We start from the raw sequence: 14,370 nt of genomic DNA, 5'->3' as shown, positions 1-14,370 counted from the left end.
ATGCACTACTCCAGCTTGTTTCAGTACTTTTTATCGATGTCCTATGGTCCCTGCTGAAAATTTCATTTTTGTGTGTATCAGCCGGTTTCTAGTAATATAATTATTCCTGTGTAGGTTTGCAGCTAAAGTTGGTGTTGATGAAGTTGAATTGTACAAGATAAAGAATTGTTTCCCTACAGCCAAGTTGGTGATTAGCCTAGGATTATGGCAAATGATCCTACTGTTACTGTGAAATCAGATCATGCTCTTCAATTGCTATCAGTGGCTAAAGAACTTTGTTTGGACGAAATGGGAGTAAGGTAAAAGAGGATATAATTCGACATTGTACTTGTAGGTATTCTTAGAAGACATAAAAATGGAGAACATTGATCTATATGCAGTGACCAACTTTGTCTATTATAAAATATAAGATCAAGTTAGTCAGACTATGTGGTTACTGGCTATATATATTATACAATTCTAGAGTGTTTAGTTATTGTCAATTGTTTGTAGTAAAAGCAGGTGGAATAAGTAATAGTTTTATCAGCCAAAATGATTTTGTCGTCTACATGACCAGTCAAGAGTAGTCCACTCAGTAGTACAATCAATTTCAGACTGCTTACAGATGCAATTTGGACACGTTGATTTCACACGTCAGCTATTTCTTTACAACCAAGCTCCTTGTAATAACACAACCACACCACCTTAGGTTGTTAGACAATATCAGTGGTGTACTGAGCTAGTTATTTAGCACATTTAAACATTGCGAGTGACATTATCATGATCATTTTCACAACTCACGTGTGCGAAATGTACATTTACATTTTGCAGGTAACCTGAAATCGACTGTATTTGCCCTGTTACAGTGAAACCTCATTTATAAGACCGCCTTTGGGACCAATTAATTACTTGGCCTTATTTTCAGCAACCGAATCCAGTTGATTAAGTCACATAAGATAGTAATATACTTTACCATTATTAGGTATACGGTGCTAGCTGCATGAGGAAACTAAATTATATGTGAAATCAGAGGAGGGTGGTTACACATCATAGCACCGACTATGATGTATACTATACTTGTAATTGTATAACCAAGCAAGTCGCTTGAAATGTGATGTCCTTTTGTCAGTGTTTGTTTCTTAGCTAGGAAATCCACATAAAGTAATGTGGTGGCTGAAAGAGTGGGGTAATGGGGGGCTGAAAGAAGGCTTCTGGGAACCACAATTGACTTTTTTGTGCATTGGAATACTTTATATCAATACCAAGGTGTCATGAGTTTTACTTTGATATCATGAGATATTTGACACTTCATCTGAGATAGTAAATAGTGTTTTCTTGTGCATTTTTTACCCTAAATGACTGAGAAACTATCTAATAACTGAGGTCAAATTAACTGCTAGGTTATTGTTCTCAAACTGACTTGTATGTGTTACAGACAACACATTCAATCATTGCTAGGCTTGTGGGAATTATGTTCAAAAAAATTTCATCATTATTCTATTCCGAATTTCTTCTAAAAAGTTAACATTATTCTTATTATTCCCCAAATGTACTCATTATTCTCACAGCCAGATTTAGTAGTTTTTACTGCTTCATAATCTTGCTGTATAATTTAATTACACAGGTGAAGAAAAATTTATACAAAATGAGAATAATTTTGTATCAATTGCATGATACAAAATTATTCTCATTTTTAGTGTAGGGGGTAATGTGTTACTATGTAATTATTACTCTTGTGGAAACAAAGTAATGTAACAAAATACACTCTAAAAACTGGTATTATAACTCAAGTCGCTTTACTTACAAATGTAATGTGTTACCTAAGAATAAAGTTACTGTAACGAGAGCCTACTGAATGAAGCTTATTCACCAGCTTCTTACTTATAACCAAGATTTGCTCATTGTCCAACAACACAATCATGTCTCGTGATAAGGTGGTAGTTTCACATGTGACAGTTTAAGGCTGTGGACACAAGTTACTTTATTATAATTATGGGTAATAATTATGTAACCGTAACTAAATAGTTCAGTTGCAAGTAATAAGTGTAATATGTAACAAGTTACTTTTAAAAAGTAATTGCCCCAACACTGGCTAACAAGATGTTTAGTGACTAGTACAATGAGTAATGAACTATTTCGCGCCGATCGTTCTATTAGAGTAAGTGACTGCTCTATTAGAGTGTCACAATCTTGTTTATTTTTATGCCAATTATGCTCTAAAACTGCATCAAAATGCTGTCATTATTCCCAAAATTATTCAGGCATAATTCCCGTATCCCTGTAACAATTTCATAGGTGCTATTTGTTGAATATGCTGAGTTTATAAGACTTAGTGCAGGCAACTGCTTCTCTGTGATGCTCTCCATATAGTGTCATGCTTCAAGTTTGTATGTGTGTTGCAGTTTTCACATGGGTAGTGGAGAACAATCATCTGCTGCTTATGCTAATGCATTAGCTCTTGCCAAGGAAGTGTTTGTTAATGTAGTAAGTGTGAGATTAGAGTTGGGAAATACCGATACCATAAATAACAGTTCTGTGAGACTAAAGTTTGGAGAATTTGCCCCCAATTAGGTATTTTATATTTGCTGCATAGTAAATTTGCTGAATTCCTCCCCTTTATCCATCAAACTACTTTACATGCTGTTTCGCCAAACTTAAGTTGCGCCAAACTTTTGTCATTTATGATAGATTTGTCATGATAAACCATCTGTCAGCCTATACACACCATGATATGATATAAATAAGATAACTTATGATGTAACCAGCTTACAAAGTGTATTGCATTAAACATGTATAGTATGTTCATGTTGAGCTGGTGATTCCTGAACTTGTGGATGGAAATGTGCAAAATCTTGAAATTTGGCTCATTTGTACATTACGAATCAAGAACTGTTCAAAAAGCACTTCTGCAATCAAATGAAAAAGTAGCCACTATGAAAAATACAGACGATTTCTGTTACAAAGGGAAACCATTACACACTACCACCAAATTGGCACCTTTCACCGTCAGCAAAGATGAATGGGACACAAAGGAGGACACTGGTAAGTCCATGAAGAATGCTGTGGTATGCCAAAAGGCATGTGTCCGACTGAAGCGACGTCGAACAGTAAGCCCGTAGTCTTAGCTGTTATCGAGTTATGGTTGTCTGAAGGCTTTACTCAGTCACTAGAAAATTCTACTTAATCATTTTTCTTTTAAAATTCCATAGCAACTTGTTGAAAGCATTTTGGGTCGATCTGAAGGTTTGTTTTACTTAACCAATACTGCCTCATAGCTGGCTGTCAGGGAAAACTGAGTTTTTGGGTGGTGATTTTTCATGGGCCACGCCCAAACCTTTGTGGTCCCTATTGTACTGTATATAGGCATTATGTCTATAAACAACTATATTATGAGTACTGAAATCCTTTCCAATGACTGCAAATAAAACAACACAAACTATAAGTTGCTGCATGCACCTAGCTATGATATGCTAGTAGCCCCATTGGTGTGCATGGCCTAGCTTAACTTGTTACTCACAAAACTTGAATTTGTTTAGCTGCTCTAACTAGCTGATAATCTTAGTTGGTGTTTGTATATACCCATGGTTGAAAGTATAATCATTATTAAACAAAATGCCACAGCAAGAATATGAACCTTGCCTACAGGCACTGCATTATGAATAAATACGACTAAATTTGATAAAACAAACTTAAGGCTTCCACACACATCCACTTTTTATGACTTTGAAGCACCACCACTCAATGTAGGAGCATGCCATTAGTTTCAAATTTTGACCTGGCACTGAGTTATGTATGGAAGGATTGTTAGGTCAATAGCTTATTGAAAAGTCAAGTTACAGTCAGCAGCCATAATACAGCTAGTTCATCACTCATAGCTACGTACCCCGAGGTTGGCAATGTAGAAGGCATCTTCCTATCCATTCTGATGCTGTTGTGATGGGTAGTCATAGCAAAGCCTGGCTCCACAACACGCTTGTTGAAGAGATGCTCTTGAAGTCAAATTCACCACCTAGTCAAACAGTTCTCACTACGGCAAAAGTAGATTTTGTACTTGTCCGTATTTGTGGTTACCGACATACACCCAACCAGCATGCAAAACTGTACTGCAACTGGTAGAGCTAGTACATCACAGACAACTGGTTACGTTGCATCAAGATATTTTGGTTTGAGACAAACACTGATAGTAAATACACTGTTAAAAAAACCAATTACACAAACAAACATGTTCAACAACAGTCTATTTCTTGTGCTACACTTGTGCTATCAAACTGATTGTTCATGAGCTGACAGGAAAGTGGCTCCTTAGGCTGTGTACCCACTAACAAGCTTTCCAGCTCAACACTGAAACACAAGTAAATATTACAGTGGACAACACTTAACTATATACTTACTATTCTCTATCAGTGCAGTAGTAACAAACAACAGGTTTTGAGAATCCATTAAATGCTGAGTGTGCTGATATGGTGTAGGCACCCATGTCTTCGTAATATAACCAGTCACCGATATTGAGCTCTGGTAGAAGACAACTGTCGTTGATTTTATCCAACCCATCACATGTTGGACCCCAAATACTGCTATCACTGACTACATCAGAACTGCCCTAAAGTATTAGAATTAAACATAATATCAAATTTGTGTGAACAAAATTCCTATTGTTCTGTAAAACAATTACTCACAAACATGAGACACTTAAACCATCACCAGGGATGGATCCATAGGGTAACCACCTTTTTGGGAAAGTACTTTTGGCTGAAGCATTTGAAACTTTAGTTTATCATTAAACAACTAAATAGAATACATACTGCATAAATTCAAGTGACCTTTTACTACTCAAACCAATCTACTTTTGCTACTAAAATCTTCAACTCTTGTACTGCTTGGTTGAGGCCCCAAGTCTGTCTGTCTGAAAGGGCTTAAATAGTACAAGATTCATTTGTCAAAGTTGAGGAGTGAATTTGCCATCACATACACTTATTGCGATAGAAGATCCTCAGGGAATTCATTAAATAGAATGCAAAACAAAACTATTCACTTTAGAACAAACTAAACTACTTTCTGAGATGCTTCAATACACAATTGCCACAAAACTACAAGTTCTTTCTGCTATACTTGCTTATACCAGCTGTTCACACCAGTGACTACCTGAATTTATATTAGAGTAATGCTGTACAAAGCAATGAGAGTTTATAGTGTTTACTTTAGAACACATTTGACTAGCAGAGTTAAGAGAGGTTAACTAAAGTAGATACTCAAGGATGGGATGGAGTGTTTTGTCACTAATAAATTTGGACAGTTACTTGTGTGACAGCTGGTATAGCAGTAAGAACTTTCTGCGATTGTGTATTTAAATGTATTCTATTTAACGATCGCCATCTAGCATTATTCTGCTATCGCAATGTGTTGTTGACAGAGTTGCCATAAAGTGAAGAATGCAAAAACACTAGAGAGCACAAATAAGTTAGAATCTAATTTTCGATTATTCCGGGTTTCGCTGCCTCCCTTTTGCTCAACCAAAATGTTAAATTGCTATGTGAAAACCCTTTGACATGCATACCTTCAATACTTGAGGAGTTGGTATGGTGTGGTCATAGAAGATACAATTGAATGACCCATATATACCATCATTGATGTAATACATGAAGTGCTGTAATAACAACAACATAGTTGACCATATCATTCACAGTAATCACATTACCTTCTCATAATTGTCCACTTTACATCTCTTACTGGTGATATTCACAGCTAACACATGTGTGGAACAGGCAAAGTAACGTCCAGGTTCTCCGATAATCTTGAGATCTTTGTACTGGCTAAACAGACTAGCCAGTGATGAGTTTATAGTAGAAGTGACCTAACATCATTGTATAGTGTGACTATAACAAATGGAATATATTCACCTCCTGGAAAAGTGCATCAGAGTGCAGTGATCCAGGAAATCCACCACCAATGTCTAATAGCTTCAATGTATAGCCAAGTTGTTCCTGGTGAAAGAATGTACCATAGTTAATTGACTACTAAACAAACTTACCGCTACTAAGAAGACTTCTTTAGCTGATGCAAGTGCGTTGGCATAAGCACTAGCAGACTGTGCTCCACTCCCAACATGAAAACTATAAAACAAAAACCACACATCCCACATGTTTTGCATTAGAGTAGGCATGTTTGTGTTTGTCCAGCAACAATTTGGCTCAGAATGTGAACAGCAAAGTAAACAATGCTCAGCACCAGCTTGTCTCAGAGAGGGCAAGTTACTATTCATCACAGCCAAACATTGAAAACACTACCACTAACCTCACTCCTACTACATCCATTCCAATCCTCTTTGCAACTGACAGCAAACGAGGAGCTGCCTCAACTTCAGCTCCAAATTTAACACCAAGCTATTAAAGAGAAAAATAAAAATAACACACTAACTATTTTTTAAACCTCACATTGCAAATAGCCATGGGATCATCAGCTAAGATCCTTAGTACCATTTTGGCAGAAGGATCATAAGATTTGGTCTTATACAATTCATCCTCATTATCAAATGTCATCAGGTGGACACCTGAACTTGCTGCAAATCTACGTGTAGAACAATGAAGATTATAACTGATATCAAGACAAATGGCAGTACTACATGTAGCTGTTTCACTCACTTAATGTGAGAAGCTTGTTTGCATGGATTAGCATAAATGATCCGAGAGGGGTCCACACCAAGTTTTAATACGGCACGGATTTCACTTTTGCTGGCACAGTCAAAACCTGTACCCATCACAGCAAGTGTTTGGAGTATCATCAGATCATCGTTACATTTTACAGCTACACAATGAACATTGCTACTTGTTCGTTTAGTGTACATAAGTGAATTTCTCACCATAAAATGGTTTCACAGATGGAAGTAGGTCATACCACTAGATAAAAACAAATACAGTCATTGGCTAAAAAATGTACACTACTGAACATACATGTTTGTACAGGTGAACTAGCTTGCCAAGATCCACTATGTAGAATGGGTCCTCTCTATCATCTTTACTGCTTGTTACATTAGTCTTCCTCTGAAGGATATCCTTGACTGTAAGATGACACGGGAACACTTCTACAACTGTGCCATTCTCTGCCGTGAACTGCTCCATCTTCCTAGTGGTTAACAAATTAACAGTAAAAAGAATACAGCAATATACCACAACGTACAGTTCGAGGTAGAAACTTATAGATGAGCAAACATGGCAAGATTTGGAACATAGTTGATCACATGCATAATGGCTAATTATTCCACCTCTAACGTTTTTAAGTAAAAGAGCTACTCACATACCTTACAACGCTGCTTAAATCCCTTAGCAAACGCTAGCTTATTTCCAGTGACGGCTCAAAGTTCACTTCTAAGTGCTGACGGTACAGAGAGTGAGTTCGTGGAGTCTTGGCAGCCGAGGAATGACCAACCTGTCAAAACACACGTGTCAAACTGCTTAACATCGCTATTACAAATCCTTACCAAAAAGGAAAGGCCTATTCGAGACGGCTTGTGTACTTTACGGGAAATTTTGGCGGTTTGTTTCAAGAAAACTTCACAAGGGTAATGAGATTCTCCTGTCTACTCTAAAGTTCACGAACAGTAAATACTTCACTATCTGAGTAGAAAATCTCAGTCTTGTAAAGAAAAACACTCGATTGGCCACACGCCAGACGGATTTCACAATCGTAACGTAACACACAGTTGCCAAGTATCACGTGACACTACAGTGCTCTTTACATAGAACAAATCTTATTTAAAGAGCACCGCATGATACCAGAGAAGCGCATTAATAAGAATCACTCAGCATGGTACGTTACACGTGTTTTTGTAAAGTAGTGTTGTATCCCTTACGTCTCTGTAGCGGCCTTTAATGCTTCATGGTCATGAGAGAGCTATTACTCAGATTAAATACAACAAGGATGGAGACTTGTTATTTTCCGTATCGAAAGATACAAAGCCGACCGTGTGGTACAGTGTGAACGGTGAACGACTGGGAACGTACAATGGGCACAACGGTGCCGTCTGGTGTATTGATGTTAACCGTATCCTATGAAGATTGCTCATCTGTTTAGCTAGTGTGGTGCTGCACGCCTTGTGCAAAATGTAAGGGTCTATTCTAGCACAGAAATTCTGCAGTAGCCAACTATAACGTTCACACACAAATTGCTACTTAGCAACACAATGCTTTTGTTTGACTTGAAGGGAAATTATCTGACGTAACCCAGCAGTTGCATACGCCGTCTAAATGAACGAGACCCTTACTTTTGCAAAGAAGCAGGTAGCCCCAGACTACCATATAGCATGAGTTAGAGCTATTCCCAACTGCTATTCTATGTAGCCATTATAACACTCCTATCATTGTTATCTCCCACCCCTGGGGGTAAGGGGAATACAGGTAAACTTGAGAAATTCTAATGCCAATTTTCCCAGTACTGTACTGGGACTAAGAAGCTTGTCAAATCCCCACTATATCCCTACCTTCCTAATAAGAGTTTCTATAGATTTTTTTTTTTTTTTGCCTTACCAAGCTATCCATTGTCAAAAGCCTCAGGGATATAGTAGGCCAAATCTCTATTTGGTGTATGGGGACCCCTGGAGGTGGGTGGGGCAGTGCATAATGCCTGTATAGTTTTCAAGAGCATGTCTACATAGTAAACACCTTAAGGTTGTCTGTTCTTAATTCATTGTGATACAGATGACTCCACAACAGTGCTCACAGGTAGTGCAGATAACTCAGTCAAGTTGTGGGAGTGTGAGACAGGTTCTGAGCTGCACCATTTAAAAACAGAGACTGCTGTGCGTACGTGCGGCTTCTCCAGTCCAAGGAAGGTGTTCTACTATAGCACAGATGAACAAATGGGGATGAAGTGTTCGATATACTTGTATGATGTTGTGTCACTTGAAATGATCAGTGTAGTAATGGCGGAGAAGTCAAAAGTGACTGCTGCCAGTTGGGGACCTTTTGATAATTATTTGTTGACGGGTCATGAGAATGGAATGGTTGGACAGTATGATCTCAGAGTGAGTTACTAGTGGTTATAATAGACAATTTTGTACTATATAGTACCTCTATGTATGGTTTAACTTACAGTGATGGGACAAAGGTTTGAACATTTGTCAGCAGTTAACTACACTTTTTGACAAATGTCTTTCAGCAAACATTCATAACCATGGTTACTATAGATTTTGTTAATCACAAACTCAGAGAATGGATTTATTTGATTTTTAGCCTACCTACATTGTAGAGTATAGACAGTACTTTTTCTGCAGAATGTATAGATGCATATATTGTGACCAAGTCAGTGAAAACCCATCTAGTCCGCACAAGCATGCATTTTGAGAAAAACGAAATTTTAAAAAAATGGTGAAATTACGCATGTTATAGAGAAAATTTTATGCAAGTTTTAATCGAGCCATTACTCAGAGAAGGAAGACTCAAATCAATTAAACCTATACACCATCTTATTTGCCTACTCATGGGGAGTTCAAAAATATTTGTTTAATTTCTGTAGCCCCAATGGTTTGCATGTCACATGTGTTTGTTTACAGTGCAGTAAGTGTAAACAAAATTGTTGCCGTTTATTCAATAAAACTGCCTTTACACGCCTATGCGTAAGTAACTGCTGGGCGAAAACTAAACCTTGGTTGATCTGCTAACTCATGGTGAACATTGTAAGCCAAATCCCAACTCTGTAAACGAATCCAAACGGAGGTTATGGCTGCGAATGTAAGCACCTGTAGTTTATTTTTAGTATGGTCACTGTATAAATCGATTTCCTTGCTCTTCCTACTATCAATTCCAAAACTACTCACCATAATCGACTGAAACTTTATTCCTTGAACAATGCAGATAATGCTGAGAAAATAAAAATAAATTCGGAAGTTGTGCGAACTAGACAGGTTTTCACTGAGATGGTCACATATGAGTGTTAGAAACAAACTGTTTGAACCCTTGATGTTTGACTTTGTATCTCTGTTTAATCAGAATGGAAAGTGTGTCAAATCAATCAAGCCTCACCAAACTCAGATCACTGACTTACAATTGTCCAAGGATTCTACCATGTTTATCACCTCCAGTAAGGACACCAGTGCTAAGGTATGTGGTATGAGTGATGACATGAAGCATCTTGTATTAATTTAATTTACAATTATTTTTTGTATGTACTTAAAGTATGATGAGCCTGTAAAATGTATATAATACAAGTATAAGGAATAAGGATTAAATGTTCTCTAGTATATCTGCAGGTGTAGGCGACTAGTGCTGCCACGATATAGAAAAGCTCTATATCATATATCACCAAGGTTTATGTCACGATATGAACATATATCATGATATAGAACTAACTGTAACATTTGCAAGTCAAACATATACATACTCTTCATTGTAAGTTTAAATTTAAGTTGGATGTATATCACAGCTACTCTTGCAAAAGCTAATACATTCTGTGTTGTACCTCAAGCAAAAGCTTAACAGTGGCTGGCACTACATAGAAACCTTAAAACCTCCAGTTTACTTTGGGGTTGGCTTGTTTACCACACTACACCATCAACACATAACTTAATTAAATACCAATTACCATATGTCTGGCCTCCTCCACATCATTATACTAAGCGGCACCACTATTGCGCAACCATCAATATAACTTGATTGGCTATATATCATCATATCACCACCTTGTTATATCGATACTATCGATGTATCGATATATTGTGGCAACACTATAGGCGACCTCCCTTGTTTCCTACTTTTTTCTATGATCCCTAAAAATTCCTTACACTTGTTTATTTACTTTTTTGCAAAGGTAAGTCCATGATGCATGGATTTTAAGTACTGTGGTATGCCAGAAGGTACATCTTGGGACAAAGTGATGTCAAACCGTGAAAAAAATCAACCCCGTAGCCTTAGCCATTATCAAGTCATGCTTGTCTGAAGGCATCTGGCAGGCAGACAGTTAGTCAGTCAGTCAGTCAGTAGAAAATCCCATTGAATAAATTTTTTACAAATTTGTAGCTACCTATTGGAAGTATTTAGGGTCGTACTGAAGGCACTTTTGGGCTTGGTTATACCTGACCAATACTGTCAAGGCACCGGGATGGTACTGTGAAGCTGATTTTTTGGGCCAGAAAAACCCAAACCTCCATGATCTCTAATATAGATTTGTTTATATTGTACTTAAGTGAAGTTTACTTGAGGTACTGATAGAGAAATTTTGAACCAATGCTAAACACCATGACCTCATATTTTATTTGCTGTTGGTGTTGACTTAAAATGAATTGACAACTAATGATGATTGTGGTTGTTGATTGTAACAGTTGTTTGATGCGGACAATTTGGATCTATTGAAGACTTACAAGACTGAACGACCTGTCAACTCAGCTGCCATCTCACCTCTGCTGGATCATGTGAGTGTCAATGAAATGATGTGTAAATAGATGTCACATCATACAGTCTCTTAGACAAGAGAATATGTGACCGGATCTGCGAAAACCCGACACAATAGTGCAAGCCAAAATTTACAGTATACAGCATTGAATACAATGGGTGAATATTTAAAAAATTCCGAAATTTTTTTGAACGACTCTTTCTTAGTGAAGGGAGGGACTAGCAATAAAAACCTGGATATCATCTTATTTGCCTACTCAAGAGGAGTCGGAAAATCCTGTTGCAGTAGACCCAAGGATACGCAAGTTATGTGCATTTGTTTACGTCACATTGAAGCGATCGATTTTTCTTCACAAATTTTGCCTTTGTATGCAGTGAAGAAAGGCGATAAAAGGACAAACTTACCCAGTAAATGATTCCCTTATCTGTGGCGAACATGATGGTGAAAATTTCAGCCCAGTACGTCAATCCGTTTGTAAGTTTCACTGTACAACTGTTTTAGTAGCACCTGTAATTTATTTTCCCTATACTTGCTGTACAAATCAGTTTTTCTGTTGTTGCTACTTTGTAGGGCTGTAACTCCGAAAGTTATTGGCATATGAGGTTGAAACTTTGCCAGAGGGTATACTTGGCTAAGTAGATTATAAATATTTAATGAACGGGAATCCGAAAAATGCACTATTATGTCAAATTTTTGCGGATCTGGTCACATTGTTGTGGGCAAATGGCATCCAGTGTTAATGATCAGTTACATTTTGTGTGAGCCGGTGTTTCTTTGTGAGAGGAAATGAGAACTAAGTTGACAACATGCAATACTTTTGTATTGATAGCTAGTGCAACATGTATACATATGTGACCGAATTTGACAAAACCAGGCTCCCACACACATCCAGTTTTATGACTTTGAGAGATCATAATTCAATGTAGGAATATGCCATCAGCTTAACATTTTCACCTGTAGTTGTGTAATGTTGTAGAAGCATTGTGTGAAAATTTCAGGTTAATGGAATGCTGGTAGGTCATGTTACAGTTGGTAAAAGTCAGGAATTGGATGTGTGCGTGGAAGCCTGGTTTTGTCAAATTCGATCACATATTAGCTGTAACATGGGCATGAGGGATTTTCCTAATATGTATACCCACAGCCCTTGGGCTTTGGGCATACATATTAGGCAAATCCCTCATGCCCATGTTGCAACTGTTACGAGTATTCTGTAATGTGCAGCTATGCAGCACCAAACTATGATAATAACGTTTCTATGCCAATAGGAGTGGATTTGTTTTACATGCATGCCTGAAGATTTGATTATGGCTAGACAGCATGTAACATTGTAGCTACGTTTGTTATAATGAACGGACGAGTCCTGCAGATATCATGGAAAAGTTGAGTTGGGCGAATCTCACCTTTAACTAGCATTTCCCAACTCGTAGAATGGCAAGGATACTGAAATGAGTGCTTCTTGTGGCAAGACACCAATCCATGATAATAGTCACATGAGCATTAATTTATTTCCATAATCGATTTCAGTCTGAGCCTTTATAAAACAAACAGGGCAGTATCACTATACTGTATAGCCGGAAAATTTGGCAAATTTGGTGAATGAGCAGTGTTTCAAATCCACCAAAATATTTGTCCAATACAAATCTGTATTAACTCTACTAAATTTGCCAAGCTTTTTCCTCACCATAATGGCAAATCACCAAAGTATCCTCCCACCAAACTTTCCGACTATGGCGTACCTCGTCCAATTAACGGCTATGCTTGCTTTGGTGAAAGTGGCTGCTCTTTTAAAGTGCAACCTCTTTCCTGGGATACATCTCAATGTACATTTAGTTGTCTCCCTACAAAGAGGTATACATGGCAAATATATCCTCTCGATGAATGTGGTGATTATATATACTGTTTGTGCGTGTTACCAACTTACCGTTTTCGTCATAAACCAAAAACTATCATTCTAAAAAAGATAATATTTTTTTGCAAATGAACTTTAATTTAACAATTCATACTGATTGTCTAACAAGCATGTTACATTATCACCATGGTATTATGCGAACAGCAGCACAAACACTACTCAATACCAGAGAACAAGACAAAAGAAAAGTTAAAACATCTCAAAAAGGATATCAAATGCTCTGTTTATTGCTACACTACACACAAGGTGTATACTGTTGTGTTAGGTTGTGTTGGGAGGTGGACAGGAAGCCATGGAAGTAACCACGACAACCTCTAGGGCAGGAAAATTTGATGCCCGTTTCTATCACATGATCTTTGAGGAAGAGATAGGTAGAGTGAAGGGTCACTTTGGTCCCATCAATAGTCTGGCCTTCCACCCTGATGGGAAGAGGTAACCCAAGTCACTCTTTGTGGTGTGGATTATCACATTGTGTGTCTTATAGTTACAGCAGTGGAGGAGAGGATGGATACGTGCGAGTGCACAACTTTGACCAATCATATTTTGACTTTAAATTTGAATATTAGTTGTACATTGATAATTGTCTAGTGCACTAAACACAAACTGTATATTATTGTGGTAGTCAGTATACACTGATATGCTGTTTGTAGTACATGAGATGAGGCAGTGGTGTCAGGGCAATTTTTATACACTCTAGTCTCATAACGTATTGTGTACTAAAAGTTATCTTAAAAAACGAAAACCATTTTCCTCTTGTCATCAATGAAAATTTAACTGGACACTTGGTAATGGTCCTTAAAGAATCCCTCTCACACTATTGGTTGGTCCTGAGATGCCCATAATATTCATGTATATCGCAATACTGCATATTACCTTATTCCACTGCAATAGACCATCAAAAGAGAGCATCCTATAATATAGTTATGCAAATAATAATTCTCCATAATATAACTCTGTGAATATTAATCAGATTAGCACTGAATTTAGTATTTGAATTCTTTAGTATGTCCCAAATTTGAAGGTGATATAATTATAAAGTTGTTCTCTTGTATTTTAAAATGGCTGTTGTGAAGTGTACAAAGAAAGCAATTAAGCCAAACTTT

The 14,370-nt window shown here is 37.4% G+C and overlaps 2 protein-coding genes across 3 annotated transcripts; one reads left to right on the top strand and one right to left on the bottom strand.

Moving 5' to 3' along the window:
* Positions 1-4,119: 4,119 nt before the first annotated feature.
* Positions 4,120-7,721, bottom strand: LOC136243785 (ornithine decarboxylase-like). Of its 2 annotated transcripts, none has more exons than XM_066035389.1 (13): positions 7,454-7,721; positions 7,274-7,401; positions 6,927-7,094; positions 6,836-6,872; positions 6,618-6,780; positions 6,411-6,543; positions 6,271-6,359; positions 6,008-6,089; positions 5,877-5,960; positions 5,675-5,830; positions 5,534-5,623; positions 4,371-4,579; positions 4,120-4,320 (listed from the first exon to the last, which is right to left on the bottom strand). In XM_066035389.1, the coding sequence occupies exons 3-13, from the start codon at positions 7,092-7,094 to the stop codon at positions 4,206-4,208; spliced, it is 1,326 nt and encodes a 441-aa protein (XP_065891461.1). In that variant the 5' UTR covers positions 7,274-7,401; positions 7,454-7,721; the 3' UTR covers positions 4,120-4,205. The 2 variants fall into 2 exon arrangements, with proteins under 2 accessions (XP_065891461.1, XP_065891460.1); XM_066035388.1 differs by having other exon boundaries at positions 6,927-7,098; positions 7,454-7,720.
* On the top strand, positions 7,703-13,919 carry LOC136243786 (eukaryotic translation initiation factor 3 subunit I-like). The gene is made up of 7 exons (XM_066035390.1): positions 7,703-7,782; positions 7,836-8,016; positions 8,670-8,995; positions 9,960-10,070; positions 11,288-11,377; positions 13,533-13,699; positions 13,752-13,919. The coding sequence occupies exons 1-7, from the start codon at positions 7,780-7,782 to the stop codon at positions 13,831-13,833; spliced, it is 960 nt and encodes a 319-aa protein (XP_065891462.1). The 5' UTR covers positions 7,703-7,779; the 3' UTR covers positions 13,834-13,919.
* Positions 13,920-14,370: the final 451 nt, after the last annotated feature.

This window comes from Dysidea avara, chromosome 13 (assembly GCF_963678975.1).
Source record: "Dysidea avara chromosome 13, odDysAvar1.4, whole genome shotgun sequence".
NCBI classification, from domain to species: Eukaryota; Metazoa; Porifera; class Demospongiae; order Dictyoceratida; family Dysideidae; genus Dysidea; species Dysidea avara.
Note: the sequence above shows the minus strand (reverse complement) of the source record. Positions and strands in the feature narration are given on the sequence as shown.